Source organism: Linepithema humile, chromosome 1 (assembly GCF_040581485.1).
Source record: "Linepithema humile isolate Giens D197 chromosome 1, Lhum_UNIL_v1.0, whole genome shotgun sequence".
NCBI lineage: Eukaryota > Metazoa > Arthropoda > Insecta > Hymenoptera > Formicidae > Linepithema > Linepithema humile.
This window is the reverse complement of record NC_090128.1, coordinates 16,084,497-16,104,216: the sequence shown is the minus strand read 5'-3', so window position 1 is coordinate 16,104,216 and position 19,720 is coordinate 16,084,497. Positions and strand designations below refer to the sequence as shown.

General features: G+C 37.8%; 2 protein-coding genes across 23 annotated transcripts in view; one reads left to right on the top strand and one right to left on the bottom strand.

Moving 5' to 3' along the window:
- Nucleotides 1–16: 16 nt before the first annotated feature.
- LOC105679533 (MICOS complex subunit Mic10) lies at nt 17–1,544 on the bottom strand. Its single transcript, XM_012379604.2, has 3 exons — nt 1,385–1,544; nt 1,264–1,311; nt 17–231 (listed from the first exon to the last, which is right to left on the bottom strand). The coding sequence occupies exons 1-3, from the start codon at nt 1,461–1,463 to the stop codon at nt 101–103; spliced, it is 258 nt and encodes an 85-aa protein (XP_012235027.1). The 5' UTR covers nt 1,464–1,544; the 3' UTR covers nt 17–100.
- Nucleotides 1,545–6,295: 4,751 nt separating this feature from the next.
- Nucleotides 6,296–19,720, top strand: part of gish (casein kinase I gish) — a 34,419-nt gene continuing 20,994 nt past the window's right edge. For 3 of the 22 annotated variants that reach the window (XM_067347725.1, XM_067347724.1, XM_067347722.1), the window contains exon 1: nt 6,307–6,795. In XM_067347725.1, the coding sequence (XP_067203826.1) occupies nt 6,561–6,795 (235 nt within the window). In that variant the 5' untranslated portion in view covers nt 6,307–6,560. Of the gene's footprint in view, nt 6,796–19,720 lie in introns of all 22 variants that reach the window. The other 19 variants (XM_067347715.1, XM_067347714.1, XM_067347717.1 and 16 more) reach the window with 12 other exon arrangements.

The following is a 19,720-nucleotide window of genomic DNA, read 5'->3' as shown; positions in this document are numbered from 1 at the left end:
TTAATTGCAGAGTAAATTTAGAGCAGTATAACTATTTTATTTATTGAATCTTTTATCTTAATAATAACTTCAATTTTGCTTCTATATTAGATTCTAAACACTATTTTTTCTCTTCACGTTTACAACTTCTAGGCTTCTGTTGACGTATTGATGCATTTATATCTTCCTCACAATTAGAATATGCCATACCTAATCCAAAGCCAGCACCTGTTATAATGGGCCATTTCCTCCCTATAAAGAAAATTATTTATATTATAATAAATATAAAACTAATAAATATAGTTATATTGTAAAATATTCTTCAAAGACAAACAATGGAAGAAAAAGCAATAAAAATCAAAAGTGTGGTTATCGAACTGCAAACTATTATTAATTAATATAAGAGAAATGTTTTGGTCATAATTTGGGGTTCTCTTCAATTTGAGAAAATAGGAAAGAGAAAAAAAGATTCAAATTAATAAAATATATAAAAATTGATATATAATTTAATATATATGTATAGAAAACAATTAAATTTAAATAATTAAATAAAGATCCATTTAACAATTTTGTGTGTGTGTGTGTGTGTGTGTGTGTGTGTGTGTGTGTGTGTGTGTGTGTGTGTGTGTGTGTGTGTGTGTGTGTGTGTGTGTGTATAGCGATAAGAATGTATAAAAAAAGAAAAAGGTTTAAATTACATATAAATATATTTTCTTCAATAGAAGAGATTGGCCAAAATTGTGACCAAAGCGTTCTTGTCATACCCAGTGATAATAACCAATAGTTCTTGAGTTTGGATAATAAATAACTTAATAAAATGTATACAACTTTTGAATTTTTTTCTATTTCTATTTCTGTAAACTTTTTATCTCATTAAATAAAATTGAAGTATCTTGTCAAATAATTAATATTTATTTAATATTATGTATTTGTAAATAACTGTTATTGGTATATTAATTTTTAATTTTGCACAAAATTATAACTTGTTTTTGATAAAGAATGGACAAAATATTCTGCGAAAAGTACTACTAAAAATGAGAAAAATTATATAATATTATTCACAAGCAAAGGCATAAGTATATATCATTCATCACAATACACAGCACATATGATAAAAAGCATGCAATGCGTTAAAATCTTTCAAAAATTGTTATACCAAATCTCATTACATTCATCTTTATAATCGAATGTATTGTTATTAACTCTGTTGAAAGACATTATAGTAACAATTGCATTTATATTACAGGATTACTAATTATATGTATATTCACAAAATAATCTTACTCTTGAAGAAAAAGAGGGAAAACACTCCGCCGAGGATTACACCGCCGCCTAAAGAAATAGATTTGTCATTTATATCACAGAAAATCTAATTGTCAACAGATGTACTAGAAGCAATAATTACCGAACTTAAGAATAGCATCCGTAAAGCAACGATCCCACTTTCGTCCAATTTCATCCTCTGCCCACATCGTGCCGGCCATTTTTCGTGCTATAGTACCGTTGCTGTTACGTCATTCATGCAGAGCAAGACATTCACGTGCTTCTAATCTCCAATGTCAATCTTTAACCCACATCTCTTCATTTCGTTTATATACACACAGTCGTATAATACATAAGAATTATAAAATATAATTAATACATAAAATTAAGTTTTTATATCATATAGATTGAAAATTTACATAAATAAATTTTTATAATACGCGCTATTGCGCTGTTCCTGCATTCTTACCAACATGAAAGTTAAATAGCGTTTTTGGATGAACGAATTTTGATCACAGGACATCAATCACGTAATTTCTCCCCAGGAACGGAAACGTAAAAAGTAAAATTTTCATATGAATTCGATGAATAGAATTGTTGAATTCACGTAAAAGTTTTTATTTTTCACATTTCTGCTTCTAGAGAAAAATTACATGATCGATGCTCAGATACCTATATTATAACTAAATTGCTAACTCCCATTGGCTTAGGGTGCGATTACATGGAGCGCGGTTCACGGTACGCGGTACGCGGTAAAGGAACTAGTAACCAGAACCGTGCCGCCGTGCCGCCTGTTTTTTTTCCCTCCTATTACATGGAGCCAAAAACTGCGCGGAAAAGCGGCACGGGCTAGTGACAAATTAACATTTGTATGCATTTTTTAATGAAATTCATTAATTTAAATGCAATTATAAAATAGATCCGTTGAAAGAATAAGCGTATCGATAAAATTAACGTAGAAATAAGTCAATACATTTAAAAAAATGCATATAAATGTTAATTTGTCACTAGCCCGTGCCGCTTTTCCGCGCAGTTTTTGGCTCCATGTAATAGGAGGGAAAAAAAACAGGCGGCACGGCGGCACGGTTCTGGTTACTAGTTCCTTTACCGCGTACCGCGTACCGCGAACCGCGCTCCATGTAATTGCACCCTTAAGCCGAGAGCACAAGCTTTTACATAAAGCATAACGCATAAGCATAAGGAAATTGATTGGTCTATATATAAGCATAAGCAAATGCATAAGGAAATGGACCAATCAATTTCCTTATGCTTATGCGTTATGCTTTATGCAAAAGTCTGTGCTCCGGCCATTAGTTTACACCGATTGTTTAGTACGCATACCAAGTACTAAATCTGCTTCTTCGATAGGTATAAATTGTTTAGTGTAAAATCTACACCAATCAAAGAAGCAAATTTAATACTTGGTACGCGTATTAAACAATCGGTGTAAAGTAAGCCATTGGTCTTGTACATAAAATTGATATTTGAAAACACTGAAATATATACATACTGGAATGAATGAGTACATGCTACGTATGTATGTATGTATGTATGTACGTAGCATGGCAGCATATATGTAATATTCTATATTGCTGATTGAACTCGAGAATTTAAGAAAACATTACAGTGCGGATGATATTCGTCTCTCACTCTAGAGCAGACTAATGGCTCTTACAGCAGGATGCGGTAAGGGCCACGATGTAAGAATATAGTAAGGGCCTATCCAGACAAACTTGCATAGTCGCATAAACATATGCATAAGAAAATTGGTCCATAAGCAAATGCATAAGAAAATGGACCAATCAATTTCCTTATGCATATGTTTATGCGACTATGCAAGTTTGTCTGGATAGGCCCTAAGTGCCCTAAGGGTTGTTAATTTAAAAGTAATAATTTTCAATAGCGCAGCCATTATTTCCAGAGTATCTAACTTTACAGTTGAGAGTCGCGCATGTGCAATATGTACGCTATTGAAAATCATTATTTTGTTATAATTAATATATAATCCATCAACAATCATTCTAAAAGGCACAATTGGAACCAACAATCAATTTTCTATCGATTTGATGCGTAAAAATTTTTAAAAAATTAAAAATTTTTATTAGATAGGCTAATATTATATTGATATTTATTTTGTTAATCCCTCCACATTAAAAGGAGAAAGATAAACTCTGAACTAGTGCAGCCAGTTTAGCTATAAAGTACAAATCTAAGGCCGAATTCCCACTGAGCGCGTCACGCGTCGGCGTCATCCGTCGCGTCACAAATCAACCAATCAAAACATCCCATTTTATTAGCGCGGCAAATAATGTAATAAAATGGGATGTTTTGATTGGTTGATTCGTGACGCGATGGATGACGCCGACGCGTGACGCGCTCAGTGGGAATTTGGCCTAATGGGTGCATCCAGTACTACAAGCGCTCACTGAGCGGCTAAATTAGAAACCCTAAAAAGAGAGACTCGCCAACTCGTCACGTGACTGTTAGTGGACTCTGATTGGCTGGTGTATGGATCGCACATTTGTGCCCCGTGTGCACCATAAAGCTACACTGAACTACACTATGAATACCGGCCATAGTGTAGTTCAGTGTAGCTTTATGGTGCACACGGGGCACAAATGTGCGATCCATACACCAGCCAATCAGAGTCCAACGAGTTGGCGAGTCTCTCTTTTTAGGGTCTCTAGGCTAAATAGCAGTCAAATATGATTGGTGGATTCAAAGATAAAAATCAATCACATTCGATTGCTACTTAAGCCGAATTCCCACTGAGCGCGTCACGCGCGGCGTTATCCATCGCGTCACGAATTAACTAATCAAAACATCCCATTTTATTCGCGCGGCAAATGATGCAATAAAATGGGATGTTTTGATTGGTTAATTCGTGACGCGACGGATGACGCCGACGCGTGACGCGCTCAGTGGAAATTCGGCCTTAGACGCTCAGTGAGCGCTTGTAGTACTGGATGCACCTAATGTTACTAGACGAGACGCTTTTTTTCACGTATGCGCGGTGCAGCAGGAGCTGTGAATCCAGCGGTGTATATAGGTATATAGCGCTGTTGGGCGCGAAAAGAGCTGTGTTCCGATATTCACTGCCAATACTGAAATTTATAGTTTACGTCACTTATCTGTAGCATTTTATCACTAATAATGAATATCGAAAACAGTCAAGATTGGGGGGACTACAGCGGACAAATTTCTGAAAAAATTTAAATAAAGGGCTTGGGAGTATCCTTTTTCTCCTGAATTAGTACTTCATTGAAACCGATTTCTAAACGCATGCGCAAAAAAAAGCGTCTCGTCTAGCAACACTGCTTGAGAGTCTCAAGTGTTATGTCTCATCGCAAAAGATAGGAGTACTGGTTTGTTGTTCGCGAAATTTTGATCGCGGGTAAGACGAGTTGACGAAGGGATATCGTACGTGCGATGCGAGATTGCGCGCAGAAGTGACTCCGTGTAAACGCGAGAACGTTGCGGATGTAGCTGTAACAGCTGTGTTTGCTGCCCACGAGTAGTTCAGCGGCACCACGACGAGAGTGAGAGCAGAGCAGCACGTTTGCTTCGAGTTAGGTATATGTCGTGGCAGCAGTGAGAGAAAGGAGGAGAGAGAGAGAGAGAGGAAGGGAGAGAGAGAGAGAGAGAAAAAGAAAGAAAGCGAGGAACTCGTGTATCAGCACCGATTGACATCGCGCGTTGGTGATGAGATGCACGAAGTGAACTCCGCTCCATTTGCGGATGCATCAAGGAACGCGCGCGACGGAAGGCGAGACGTACGCGTGTGACTCACATAAGTGGATAATAGGATACGTGCGTGTGTGTTTCTAGGGAATCTCGACGTACGCCGTTGCCTGTCCGAGAATCGACGTACGGACGAACGAAGGTTTCTGAGACTGCGCTCCGAATTGAGTCGCGAGTCGTGATCGAGTTGCTCGCTTGCTTGCGTAAATTTTGCGGTGCTCCTCAGCCGCGGCACGTAATGGAGGAGCTGACGACCGCGGAACGCGCTCGCAGCACTAACAATACTCGCACCGGTAGCAACAGCAACAGCAGCAGCAGGAGCGGCAATAGCACAGCAACCGCACACAAGAACGACCGCCACCGTCGCCGCCACCACGGTGATGCCGTGCTGCGCCGCGTCGGCAGAGCGTGAGCCGCGCGATTTTCGTCGTTGTCGACTGCACCATCGGCATCCAGCGTCTTGGCGGCAGCAGCCAGCCGTGAGAGGCAAATCGAAATTGCTATGGGATCGTCCGGATCGACGACGCCGTATAACGCTGCGCCGACTGTTCGATTCCTCCTATCGCTCCCGTGACGACGAACGTCAACACCGCCGGTTCGCCGCTTCAGGCGGACGAGTGAGAGAAGCGCAATCAGCAGCAGTGATTTCGGATACGACTCCTCGACACGGTGTCGTAACGTACCGCATCCTTTTACGACGCCTTGCTGCGTGTTCGACGTCTTTTGAGGGAACACGCCTGGAAGGACGAGGCAGACAACTCGGTGAGAGGTTAGGCTGGCATGGGGATTGATTCGCGAGAGGCGTCGTCCGTCGAACTTTGACAGTCAGCCAGCTCCCTCGACACAACTCCTTTCCTCTTCCTTCTCCCCATCCCCCTTCCTCCTCCTTACCTCCACCGCCGCCGCCCGTGCGTCCTTTCCTTCCGCGCTACATAGTGCACACCGCGCCCGCGCGTGCCCTTTTCCGCCTGCGGGAAAATTGCGGCGAGTGCCGTGTCGTGTTGTTCGTGTGTCGTGCCCTCGCGTTTCCTCGGAGGCATAAAGATATGCCTTATACGGGGATCGATCCCCATCACTGACAAGAAACTGACATCATTGTCATCGTCGTCGTCGCCGTCGTCGTCGTCGCCGCCGTCGTCGTCGTCGTCGTCGTCGTCGTCGTCGTCGTCGTCGTCGTCGTCGTCGTCGTCGTCGTCGTCGTCGTCGTCGTCGTCGTCGTCGTCGTCGCCGTCGTCGTCGTCGTCGTCGTCGCCGTCGCCGTCGCCGTCGCCGTCGCCGTCGCCGTCGCCGTCGCCGTCGCCGTCGCCGTCGTCGTCGTCGTCGTCGTCGTCGTCGTCGTCGTCGCCGTCGTCGTCGTCGCCGTCGTCGTCGTCGTCGTCGTCGTCGTCGTCGTCGTCGTCGTCGTCGTCGTCGTCGTCGTCGTCGCCGTCGTCGCCGTCATCGCCGGCACGACGCAAACAAGTGTGGTGAAAAAGAAAAATATCGCGGGTGTGAACGTGACGCTGCGTATAGTTAGTTAGGATCATATTATTGATAATTAAATCGTCGCAATCGTGGATAACAACGACCGGTACGAGATGCAGAAGCGAGACGGCAGGGAGAATCGCGGTGACAAGGAGCTCGGAGCGCGCAGCTCCGAGCGCGACCAGGAGGTCGCCAAGCGGACCTCTAGGGGCAGCGGTAACGCCGCCCGGTCGAACGTGCACTCGTCCCGGCACAGTGTCACTTCGTCGTCCGGCGTGCTCATGGTCGGCCCAAATTTTCGGGTCGGCAAGAAAATCGGCTGTGGAAATTTCGGGGAACTTCGGCTCGGTGAGTTCATTTTTTCTTGCGTAATCGAATTGGTCATTTGAAAAAGGATGCCTATTCTAAAATATTCTCGGGACATAAAAAGAAACATTTCGTAAAATTGTGCAACTATACTATATGCTTTTTTCACTTTTATCTCAATGATTGCAAATGCAATATTTATATATAAAAAAAGTCGCACGATCACCGCGTGTTTTTTTTAGTCTTTTTTGGTTAAGTCAATTTTTCCTAATGAAATTATTGAGACATCAATAGTTTGCAAATTATACTGAAAAAGATTTTTGGTGGACTTGAGGAAATAGATTATAAAATTACATTCGTCAAATTAATTTTGGAATTTATTTTAATAAATTTTTAACTTGAGATTTATTATTTAATGTATTGCAAAATATTAGAAAGTTGTAATTAATAATCAATTATCTCGATATTTTCGTTAAGAAAAAATCGACTTTCAATTAACTAAAGGATCTCTAACAAAGAACATCCATTGATAAAATATATATAGAGCACTGCTTGTAATAAAAATTTATTTTCGACAATTATAGAATAAATTTTTTCTAAAATGAATGATTCGATTAATCTTTTAATATAATGCTATGATTAAAAATTATCGCTTTTATAAATTTACGTGAAACCATTTCTCTTGAAACAGTCCTCTCCTTCTTTATATCTTTGTATGATTTGGGGCCACTTTTTCCAACGTCGGTTAACGTTAATCGACGATTTCAATTTGTTAATAGAATTACTAACATAAAAAATAAAATATCTTCATTAAAGATGTCAAAAATTTTTTGTTGACGATATTTTATTCATGTTAGCAATTCTATTAACAAATTGAAATCGTCGGTTAACGTTAACCGACGTTGAAAAAAGTGACCCTTGGTCGATTTTTTTTGTTACATAAAAAGCCGTGTTAAATCCGATAAGTATAATGATAATGTGTAGTCACTAATCGCGAAATTAAATTAATGAATAAAAAGAATGATTTTTTGCTCAATATTAAGTATAAACATTCGAATATATTTAATGCAAACGACGTTATACGTGATTTGATAGTTTTGTGGTTTGAAGTAGGATAGAATAATATTTCGAAAACACCGTTCCGAAATTCACTGCCAGTACTGAAAATCTACAATATACGTGACGTAAACTATAGATTTTCAATACTGACAGTAAATTTCGGAACACAGCCACAGATTTGTCGAAGTGATATCAGGAATGAATGAATATATTCTTGTATACGAACTTGTTTTATTTCTTGTAAATATTATAGAAACGAGCGAAACGTCGCGCTAAATTTCTTCACGTGGTTCATGTTGTTGCTTACGAACCGAATTATGAATAATGTTTACCGTGATATTGCAATCTGTATTCTCGTAACAACAGTGAAATTAGAAATTATCAGTCTCTTGAGACGCGCGACGTATATGACTGATGATGTCTGCCGCATGTTGAAAACAATAATTTTAACATCGCGGGGCTAATGCTCTCCCGATTATCGCGGCTGTGGCATAATACAAAGTGGTTCTACATACTGACGCTACTATGTAGGCCAGAAGTCTGCAAATATTGACGCTTCTCTATAAAGCGCGAATATGTTCTCGCAATCATCGACTGTACACTGAGAGAAAAGTATGTGATATTTGGAACTATAATTGTGTGGAACTATAATTATAATCAGAATACTCATTTTTATAGGAATTTTTGTTACTATAATGTTAGCAATAATAACCTTATGGTATTGTCATTCATATAATCAACTATGTATATAGTTAGAATACTTGTAAAAATATGGTTGGCGCCAAAAAACACTGTAGATTATGGTTATTGCGATTATTCTTTTCTCTCAGTGTACGAATTATTTTACATTTGTTTCGAATTTTTCTTTCAATTTTATTGAAATATAAAATTAAAAACTGATTTACTCAATTAGCACGATTAGCCGAGATTAATGCGAGCGTGGTTTAAAAAATTTGAAAAGATTTATAGAATTTTGCAATGCCTGTATTATAAATATTGCACTGAGAGAAAAGAATAATTGCAATAACCATAATCTATAGTGTTTTTTGGCGCCAACCATATTTTTATAGATATTCTAACTATATAGTTGATTATATGATTGACAGTACCATACGTAAAAGGTTATTATTGCTAACATTATAGTAACAATTCCTATAAAAATGTGTCATTATTCTGATTATAATTATAGTCCCACACAATTATAGTTCCAAATATCACATACTTTTCTCTCAGTATGTATAAAATTGTTGCTTCTTTGCTTTTTTTGCATATACATATATGTATATAATTTATGTAATCTACAACTTTTCTTGAGACACAACTCTCCTAATTGCAATTAACGTCGTAATACGATCGTTTTATAGAAGATGTCTGATGTTTTCGCATTAAGAATAATTATCCGAAAACTGCTTTATGCTGTCTTTCACTATTATGTTCTTGAAAGACGCTGGTTTCTCAACGGAGAAATCTTTTGCCGAGCTGACGAAATATCAGGCTGACACAGCGTAAACAGCTTTGCAGCTTTGATGCGCTTAGAGGGAACGTCTCGGCGATGTTTCATCGCGGACGATGCTCAGGGAAGCATTACGTTTTCCAACGTAATGATCGCAGTTGTTACTGCAAAAGCGTTCATGCAAAAAATCTCGCCGTGTTCGACGCAGCTTTACGCGAGCCGCGAGTCTGCTCTAACGCGCTATTATCCATTCTTAATAGTAACTTTGTTAGTCACGGCAGCATATGATAACAGCTCGCTCGGTGTCATCATACCTTGTTAAAGATTCGCTGATTTATATCACACGTTTGTGACAAAACTGGTAATTGCTTTCATCGCGTGTTAATCTTGCTTATTTATCTTGCAGTAAGTTTGCATGTGGAATGTACGGTGAAAAAATTTACAGCGTTGCTCGGCGAGATATTTATTTCGTATAAAAGGAAGATGTCTTTTTCCTTTTTGGCAACGCCGCCTAGCGAAAAGAATTTCTAGAGATTACTCTCGTGAATCATCTCCGAATGTTCACTTCCGAATGCCCGCGTGGTTTTTTCACCGGCTGCATTCTTGAAATGCCTGCCGCGACTGGCGAAGCAGCGGCTTACTCGAAAAATATTTCCAATTTACCGGACACATTCCTGTGTCACAAACGATTCCAAGTGGATTTTACGTTGAAGTTTAATATTTTGAAAAAAGGAAAATTTTTAGGTTACGCTCAAGTGATGAAGTTGGGAGGAACACTTGATTCCATTTTTTGAAGGAACATTTAATTCTAAATCCATTGAAAAATTCATGATTGCTCAAGAACTGTGCGATCGTTGATCTCTCTATTGTGTATAAATACATACGAAATGCCAAAACCGACATTAGCATTTAACGAATTTAATGACATCTGATATGCTGGCGATAACGGCATGAGTCATTGACAATTTTAAAGCGCTTCATCGCGTTGTACTATCTTTACGCGCTTACATTCCATGTCGCGGCGCGGGTAGCGCATTAAACTTGTTTTTTTCTTTTTTCTTTCATCGATGTTTCTTAAACAGGCAAAGCATTGAAGCGTGAATTACACTCCTTTTTCGAGAAGAATTGATTTACATCGATGGTATTTTCTGTTACATCTTTGCACTGGTTAAAACATTTCTATTTAGCTTATAGCTGTCGACAGTGAAACACAATTATGAAGATATGCAATAGAGAATTACATATACAATTAATCAAGTTAACGAGAATGCATTTAATACAGTTGATTATACTTGAAAGAGTTGTGCGTTATATTTTATACACTTTGTTTTCTTCTTTTCCCCTTCTTTTCACTCGAAAATTGAAATATGCATCTATCTCATTTCAAATGCAAAAAGATGTAAGAAAATGCGAATAAAAGCGACGAAGGTCTTGTTGAAAGCCTCGCTATCCGAATGATAACGAAAGGAGCATCGCTGGCAACGGCGCGTCTATCGAACAATGCACTCGACACTGAGATGAGCCGCGGCCCTTGATTGGTTTAAGCCTGCTGTCCCGTGCGATGAGAGACACGCGTGTCGTTAATGTCATTATGCACGCGTTATCAGTTTATCGCCTACCTCTCGTGCTCTTGTCTCACTCGCTCGAGAGTCATAAATGCGTTCACCACCGGTGGCAATTGACTCGCCGCGCGCAATGACTACGAATCTGGACACTAAAATTGTCGGCAATGTGCTTTTCAGACGTTGCTACATCGCTACAGGATCCGATAATCCGGAAAAGGTATATTTTGATAGTCTGATTTCAAATCTGCGATTTTTTTAAGTTAAAAAACACGTAACCATAGACGATTCTGCACATTCGAACGATATTGGTGTCTCATTCTTAAAAATAATACGTTTTATTCACTGTTCTATTTGCATCCGCAATAATTCATCAATAATTGCAGTTTCTAACGAAGTTTCATCAATCTGGCTACACGTTTACCTTATCCTAAAAATATGGGATAACGTATCGTGAAATTTTTATTTTTGAAAAAGTCTTTCTTTCCAATAACGGAATTTTATAATTCTTGAAAAATTTTACAACTTTCTTAGATACATTTCTTGCTCTTAATTCTTTAAACAAATTTTTGATCCTGCCGTTAGTCAATAGAGCAGTATTTGCAAGTAGAATTGTAGATAAAACTTTGGATTTTAAAAACAAGCAATAATTAATTTCGAGAAAATTATTATAGAAATAATTTGCACGAATTATTTTTCTTTGTATATCAAATAGTTTTCTCTCCTGATATCGTATAAAATATTAATTTTAACTCGATTGATATATTAACTTTTGTGATAAGATAGTCTCAATAATTAAATCGATGGCTAATCCCGATAGTTTCAACGTTTAAATATTACGTGCTAAAAATGAAACATTCCATATGTAGAGGAAAATGTGATTGCGGTTTACTCTATGTAGATTCAAATGGACGATAAGACCTCTATTTTTCGTTCGCGGCAATATCTTCTCCGCCGGAACCGCGCGATACGTGTTCGAGGACAGGAAGTACGAAATTCCAAACCACAGAGTGGCGTATACACGTAAGACCGACCTTCCGGTCCCTATCAGAGGGGGTCGATCATACCCGCCGTTACGTTCCCACGGTCACGTCCGACAGAAATTGATCGACTCTTCTGAAAAGAGTGCGCTCCGCGATTCGTCCTTCTCGTCTTTCGGTTTCTTCCGTTCCCGAAAAAGCGCATTCGGACGAATCTGTAGCTGCGATAAACACGCAAAATGCAAATCAATTTCTCGACAATACGAGTTTCTATGCAAGTTGTTTAAAAATATTTTCAAATAAGATTTTTGAATTTAATTTTCTTCTGGAAGAACAAAAGGAAAAAGGGAAAAAAGATTGATTTATTTTGCAAATTTATTTGTTTAAGAGAAATTACTTAAGGGGATCCTGGAGTCGTCTGTTTTACCGATTTCTTTTAAATACACTTTAATTACACAATTGTAATTAAAGTACATATGCTAATACAGTATATAGTAAAGATCGGAAGATCGATTTGAAAGGATTTTTCATTCCACGCAGCCAAAAAAAGTATGGTGTATTTAAAAGAAATTGGTAAAACAGACGACTCCAGGTTTCTCTTAATTTTGCTTATTTCTGTATATGTAGAACCATCAGAGAAGGGATGCTTCGAATGAGCGATCCGTAACATTCGTGCGCCGTAATTAAGCTCGACTCCACTTGCGAATCAGCTGATTCCCAGCAGCTGTCCAGCTGACTTTCAAATTCCCGTATTTGCCTTACACGGTGCAGCTGTCACTCTCTGTCGCAGTAATTTTCCAGTCTTTAACCGATCCAAGCTTTCAGGTAGAGACACGCAATGATCGCGTCACTTTTAACTTATAAACTTGCACTTTCTTTCTCTTCTTTTTTTTTTAACGTTATGCCGTAAAAGCACTATTAGCAATTGATCGCCTTGTATCTTTCATTTTACTTGCTATTATTTGTTACCGATGTGCGTTTTTTTTTACCAGACAATACGGTATTCCAGAATGTATTATTTCGATTTTTCAATTAGGAGTTTGTTCTTCTTTCTCATATTGTTCGAACAAGTCTAACAGTGCTAGGCTACGTGTATATATATTCAAACGCAATGCAATGCAACGTGACGAATACACGGTCTCACGTGACGTAAGAACGGTGCGGCTGTGCGCGTCAACGTGTCGTACACGCGCGCATGCACGTGCACGTTTGTAGATTCGAGGGCACATAGCAACCTGTCTATGCCTGTGCCTGCACGACGCGACCGCTCTTCGGGTGACTCAGGACGCGCCGTCGAGTGAAACCAACTGGCCGCGCGCCGTGCAACGCCCTTTCAACCTTGCTCTTACGTACATTCGCTTCCTACATACGTTAGTAGTGGTTCGAAATTTTCAAATTAAACAAAGCAAATAAAAATGTTTAAAATACGTTTATATTAATTGTTTGTTTGACGATTTTCACCATTAAATTGCAAATTGGATTAAATTAGAAATAAAAATACCCAAAATTGATGCAACTTGCGAAAAAGGCATTAAGAGAACGAAAAAAACGCGAGTGCATGAAAAACAATTTATTAAGTAAGAAAAATAGAAAATGCGGCAGAAAAATATATAAAAGCGAACCCTCTTCAGTCTTTTCTTTTATCTGGTTACAGAACCAGTTGATATTTTGTTATTCGTCTCGAAATTGATATTGCGAAAAAAAATGTTTGCGAATTAAACGCGGAATATAATAGTATATTTAACGATTTTGAAAATATCAAGTTAAGAGTTTGAATTAAATCGGAAACAATTAGGGGATTGACCCAATTAAAAATCAGAAAGCTAATTAAAGTCGGTTGAAAAAAGTGTTGGGAACAATTTGGAATGAGCTGCTAAATTATCACACTGTAAGGAACTTGACCGATGACGATAACGAACAGATTAAGGGGATCTTCGATAAGTGTCTTTATCGATTTAATTTGTTGCGTTGGTGTGGCGGATGCGTAGATGTCTGCATCGAACGAAACCCAATTATTTTAGTCAATATAACGCTCGTTAATAAATCAACGATAACTAGTCCTGCGCGAATCAATAATAGGCGAAACGCCGCGGTATTGACGTAATATCAATTTGTTGAATATCCAACATTTAGCCACACACAGTGAATATTTGAATATTAAATATTCACGGTAACACAAAATGTAGAGTGCGATATAAATACCACATATAAAGTCAAGTGTTATCACGTTTAATGTTGCATTTAACAAAATCGCACTTGTCTTCTCGTGCAAATAAAAATATCTCAAATACATGTGCAATTTTTTTAATAATAAAATAAAAATGATAAAAATTGGTTTAAGTTGAGATTAATTATAAAAATTATAAGAAATTTTTAAGGATTATAAAATAACAAAGAAAATAAATTTTTTAGAGAATGTTTTTTAACACAATTTGTAACATTCAAAAATTATGTTAATAGCTTTTGGGTTAATTCATTACCAATCAACAGGCAAACAAATATGTACAACAGATGTTGATTTATTGAATATTTTGTAAAATATGGAATTAAACCGTTTTCATCAAACGCACAATTTGTTAAACTTTTAATTAAATTTTGTCAGACACAAATGTGCCACTTGCAAATTATTTATATGTTTTTCCAAAATAGCTTTCTATAGTTTTCCTTGATAATAATTCAATCTTCCCACAAAAATCTGTGCACCCTGAACATTTTGATTTATTTCTTTTTTTTCTTTCCGCGTTTATTCTTTATTCCATTCCTCTCCCCCTCTTTCTGTCCCTTATGACACGTCGGCTTTGAATAAAAATTGTATCGCGTGGCCTATTGAAAGTATCGCGGCCGTTGCGTTGTCGCGACGAATGAATGTGTGCGTTGTCGTGGTGACGCACATTCGCGCCGTTGCAAGTGCATCGTCTCGTCACCGTTCCGCGTGTTAACTCGCACGCCGCTCTTGAATTATATTGCCGCTTGGCAATGACTGATGCTTACCCATACGGATTGCCCGCGATTCCGGTTGCCATCGGCAGATTGTATTTTCGTTGCAACATTCTTCCCGCTGACAAAGTCGATTTTTTCTTCCAATCAAGTTCGAAAGTGCGACATATATTGGGTTGAACGGAAAGTTTGTTCTGTTTTTTGCTAAGAGATAGCATTAGTTATAAATACATGCGACTAACTTCATTCCAATTGTTTTAACCTTATATCATTCGACATCTGACATTCCGATACGCATTTAAAACAAAATTTTTGAAGATTAGTTGTGTTGCAAGTGTTTGGTATAAGTTGAAAGATGGCCAATAATAATGTGCATTTTCGGCATATTACGCTTTTTTACTTCAAAAAAGGTAAGAATGCAAAAAAATTAAAAAAAATCTTTTTTTGAGTTTTCGTTGCATTCTTGCCTTTTTTGAAATAAAAAAGCATAATATGCCGAAAATGCACATTATTATTGGCCATCTTTCAACTTATACCAAACACTTGCAATACAACTAATCTTCAAAAATTTTTTTTTAAATGTGTATGGAATCGGAGTGTCAGATGTCGAATGACATAAGGTTAAGACAATTGGAATGAAGTTAGTCGCATGTATTTATAACTAATGCTATCTCTTAGCAAAAAACGGAACGAACGTTCCATTCAACCCAATATTAATTAATATTAAACGACACATGTTGTCCCCCTTTACATTTTTATAGCGAACAAATTGTTGAAATACCGCGCAACTGCATATTTCATACACGACATTGATTTATCATTAAAAATCATGTGTCGCACGATCATCCATGTATTAGTTACTCGACCAAGACTTGAACATTGTTCATAATCAATTCTAATCACTTGAGCCGTTTGATATCTTTTGGCATGCATGCCGTCTGATTTATCACAGTCGTCGGTGAGATCTTATAACGCATTTACGTATGTAAATCGATTCATCGCGCTGATGTCGTCCTTACATAATATGTGTTCGTTATAGCTGCTTCTACTTACATCCGCAACAAAGTCCAAATACATCTGGCTATATGCAAACGTCAATATTTCGTCTGCCAAAAATGATTTTGTATAAATCTAATCTTTTATTTAAACAAAATAATACGCAATACGAAACACATGATAAATTAATGTGTACAAAAACGTCAATTTTAGAAAATTGATTAACAAAGTAGCGTAACAAGAATAAAAAAAAAGTTTGTTTTTAAATAAAAGAATAAAAGAATTGTCTTGCTCATAATTGTGATTGCGCAAGTAAGATATAAATACTTGACATTTCAGAAATGTCGCGCCCAAACTTAACGTCTTAGAATATGTTTGTAACTTTTTTCAATTATATTACAAAAGGTCAAATCTCTGTTGAAAACCGAGCTGAGTAATATTAAATTTTCAATTTTTAATTGCTTTACTTGGATAAGAAAAAAAGATTAAAGTATTAGCGATACTTGAGGAATTTAACATTCCATTGATTGTGATGAAATATAGTTACAAAGTTAGTATATATTAGTTTCCGGTGTTGTATCAATGTAGTAAAGTGAGCGAAATTAAATGCTTCTGAAAAAAGAAAAGGCGATCGGTTCTCTTGTTTTTTCGAGTGCCCGCGAACAATGGTCTCCGACGAGAGATCCGACGATGAGGTCGGCCGTTTTTGCGCGCGTCCTCGTTCCGCGGTCCGTCAAATTGAAAGAAACTATTGCCCCGAACAGAGTTTCGCACACAGAGATCCTGGAGGATCTACAATGGCGAGATCTTGTCGATGGCCTCTTTAAACCAGAGAATGCATGCGTCTAGAATTCCAACTTTGATCGCTGATGTACATGATGTTCCGGATGTGCTATCTTGAAATTTTTTTGTCACTTTACAATCAGTCCTGAACAGAGATAAAATTTGCAATATTTGTTAAATGTCATAGACGTAGATTTAAGATTGTGGAAAATTTTATTTATCCAAAATGTATAATCTTTATGTTTCACAATTGTGATTGAGAAACTGCCTTTGGCAAAGTTGTTTTTTTTTCCATATCTATTAAGCTAGCACTACAAAATTGAAATAAAATTTCGTGCTATTTAAGTGCTAATTTGGTGCTCCACTTTTTATTTTATTAGTGCTCGAGCTGTTTAGCAGAAATTTACAATTTGCAATAAATACATCACAAGTTAGTGTTTTTAAGTGCTTTTAGAAGCTATAAATCTGTCATAGTTTAAAAGATATGAGCTAATAAAAAGATACAAGGATATTTTTTTATATCCAGAATAGTGAATAATCTAATATTTGGTATTTTTTCATTTCTGTAAACGTTCAGAATAATGTACAGTTCTGGAAAATAAAAATAAAATTATTACTTTTATTATTGAAGTATACATAACAGTACAAACAAAAAAATTTGTAACAACTAAATTTCTAAAATAAATGATAATTATCTGTATGTGAAAATATTATCACTTTAAATCAGTTTATTCGACAGTATTGCCACGATCCTTATATTTGTAAAGAAATATCTTTTTATCTTTATTTGGACACTTTAATTTGTTTAAGAAAGTTACGTCAAACCTTATAATCATGTTTAAAATTTCTTTTATTTAGTAAACCTAAAAATTTATTTATTCTCTTTTTTATTAATATGATAATAACGGCCCGAGTACTAAAATAAAAAATGGAGCACTAAGATAGCACTAAATTTTACAAGTTTTATTTAAATTTTTTGTGGTGAGGGTGCTAGCTCTTAACAAGACATTCTTTTTCCTTTATAACTCGATGTATGTTTACTACATTGGGAAATTGATACCGAAAGAAAATCGTAGAAAATTTGTAGGGAAAAAAAAGTGGCGACATCGGGACGCCATGCGGAAGATAGTCCTTTAGTTTCCTCAGAGACGAACTGCTTTCAGGCAAATAGCAAGATAAGGCGGAGTAGAATAAATTCTTGGTTCAGTTGAGAATGATTGGTAGACTACTCGAGAGAGTACACTTGTCGATACTCCTTCCTTGGCTCTCAACGTACTCTTCCCCGACACTACGCGTCCCGGTTGGTGGTCGCACGTGCTGGTACCCTGACCTACATTCACACCTACGTCTAAGCCTATGTCTACGACGGTCGATCGCGCCATCGCCATCGCACGCCGGCAACTCCGGCCTGGCAACCGGGGCGGCCCCGGATTTAATATTTTCGAAATTGCGTCCAGGCCAGAGCCGCTTCTAGCTGCCCTACATTTCGCTCTCTCGCTCTTACGCGCGCCGCCATCCGTCGCAGGGCGCATCATCGGACCTGTTGCGCACCTCTCGCTCTGCTCGCCACCTCGCGCATTCGAATCAGATAGCAACGATTGTACGAGCAAACGCGACGCTTTCACGTAGAGACGAGAGCACACACACACACATGTGCGCATACACTTGTTCTAAGCTGCGGTCAAATTATTGAATTTACGACACCGCGAAGGTCTCACGCCATCCTTGAAAACATTTTTCGAATGCAACAATTGCGTATTGTATGTGTATTTTATTTTTTTTCTTCTTTAGTAATTAGATACTCTCGCAGAGATTTATAAATACCGCGCGGTACTCTGTCGGAGAGATGCGTCTGGCGGACCGTGAGCTAATTGACGATCAATTTTTAATTAATGGTTTCATTATCACGCACGGGACGAGTGCTCTTTACACTCGACGATATATCTAGGTCGATCGCGCGCACTTTTTTTTTACTCATCGCCGTCGCCATCGGTTTCACTACGGTGCATTCGCGGATGCGCAGGACATATCGCGGATCATATCAAAATTTTTGCCGTGAAAAGAGATATTCATTTCCGCGAGTGTCAAGACGCTGCTTGCGAAACACTGCTTGCGTTTCGGAAACTTTGTCATTTCGAAATTTTCGGTGGTTTGTAAAATATTAATATACATACATATACATCACATTTATGACTTTGAGTAAAAGTTAGTGAACATTGTCTTTTTCTTAGCACAAGAATTTTTTTTAATATCTTTTATGCGATAAGAACGATTCAAACTTTGGAGTTGAAAGATTTATATCTGAAAACTAATCGAAGGTTCCTGCAAAAAGCCGATTTTCTTCAACTACATATTTGTTTCAAGATATTGCCGTTGCGATTCAATGAACATGAATTCCGAAAGACAACAATTGATCAAGGCACAAATATATGTATACATTTCTCTAGAAAATCTTTCTCTAACTTTGACGATTGAAATCGAGTTTGTCTACATCCGACGACGTCGTATTTCCCGTTAATGCTCGGAGCATAGTGAGAGTCTGAGTGCTAATTACATCTATGCTCTCCTCTCCCCCTCTTTTCTTCGTCCTTGGCTGACTTACGCGAGGGTGGAAATGGGTCGAATGTTATTGCGCGGCGAACGCGATGTGCAGAGCGTTCACTTCTAACACATTACTTTCTAATGAGAGATTCCTTGACCAATTTTGGAGGCTAGTTGGAATTGCAGGGTGTTACACTGCATTATTTTTCCATCACATTATTTCTTAACGACAGATTCCGCAATCAATCTTGAAGTCAATTTTTTCTTTGTTGATAAAATGCGACGACTCTCTTATATTTCGAATAATTAAGTGAAACGAACAACTTGTGACCAAATTGAAATTCGGAAAAGAAAATAGATATGATTGATATTTTTCGATTAATATAAGGTGAACATTTTCCGCTTCAACGAATTTTAATTTTGAATTATTTGCAAAGATACGTAATGTTAAGTGACGGAAAGGTGCAATATAAGTAATGATCTTGATATTGTCACTAACGAGAAATTGATTTCAAATCAAAGTCAAGGAATCTACAGTTGAGAACGATCGCGGCAAAAGTGTACGAAACGGAAGGACGCGTTTTAAGAGAGGAGATCGAGTGGGATCCGTTGAGGATCAAGTCGCGATGCGCGAGCGCGGGATCTCATCCCGCGTA

Excerpts from the sequence above, each read along its gene's own strand:
- LOC105679533 (XM_012379604.2), bottom strand. The coding sequence starts at position 1,463 with ATGGCCGGCACGATGTGGGCAGAGGATGAAATTGGACGAAAGTGGGAT. Across the intron at positions 1,312-1,384 it reads GGATGCTATTCTTAAGTTCG|GCGGCGGTGTAATCCTCGGC; the intron begins GTAATTATTGCT and ends CTATTTCTTTAG. Across the intron at positions 232-1,263 it reads TTCCCTCTTTTTCTTCAAGA|GGAGGAAATGGCCCATTATA; the intron begins GTAAGATTATTT and ends TTTTCTTTATAG.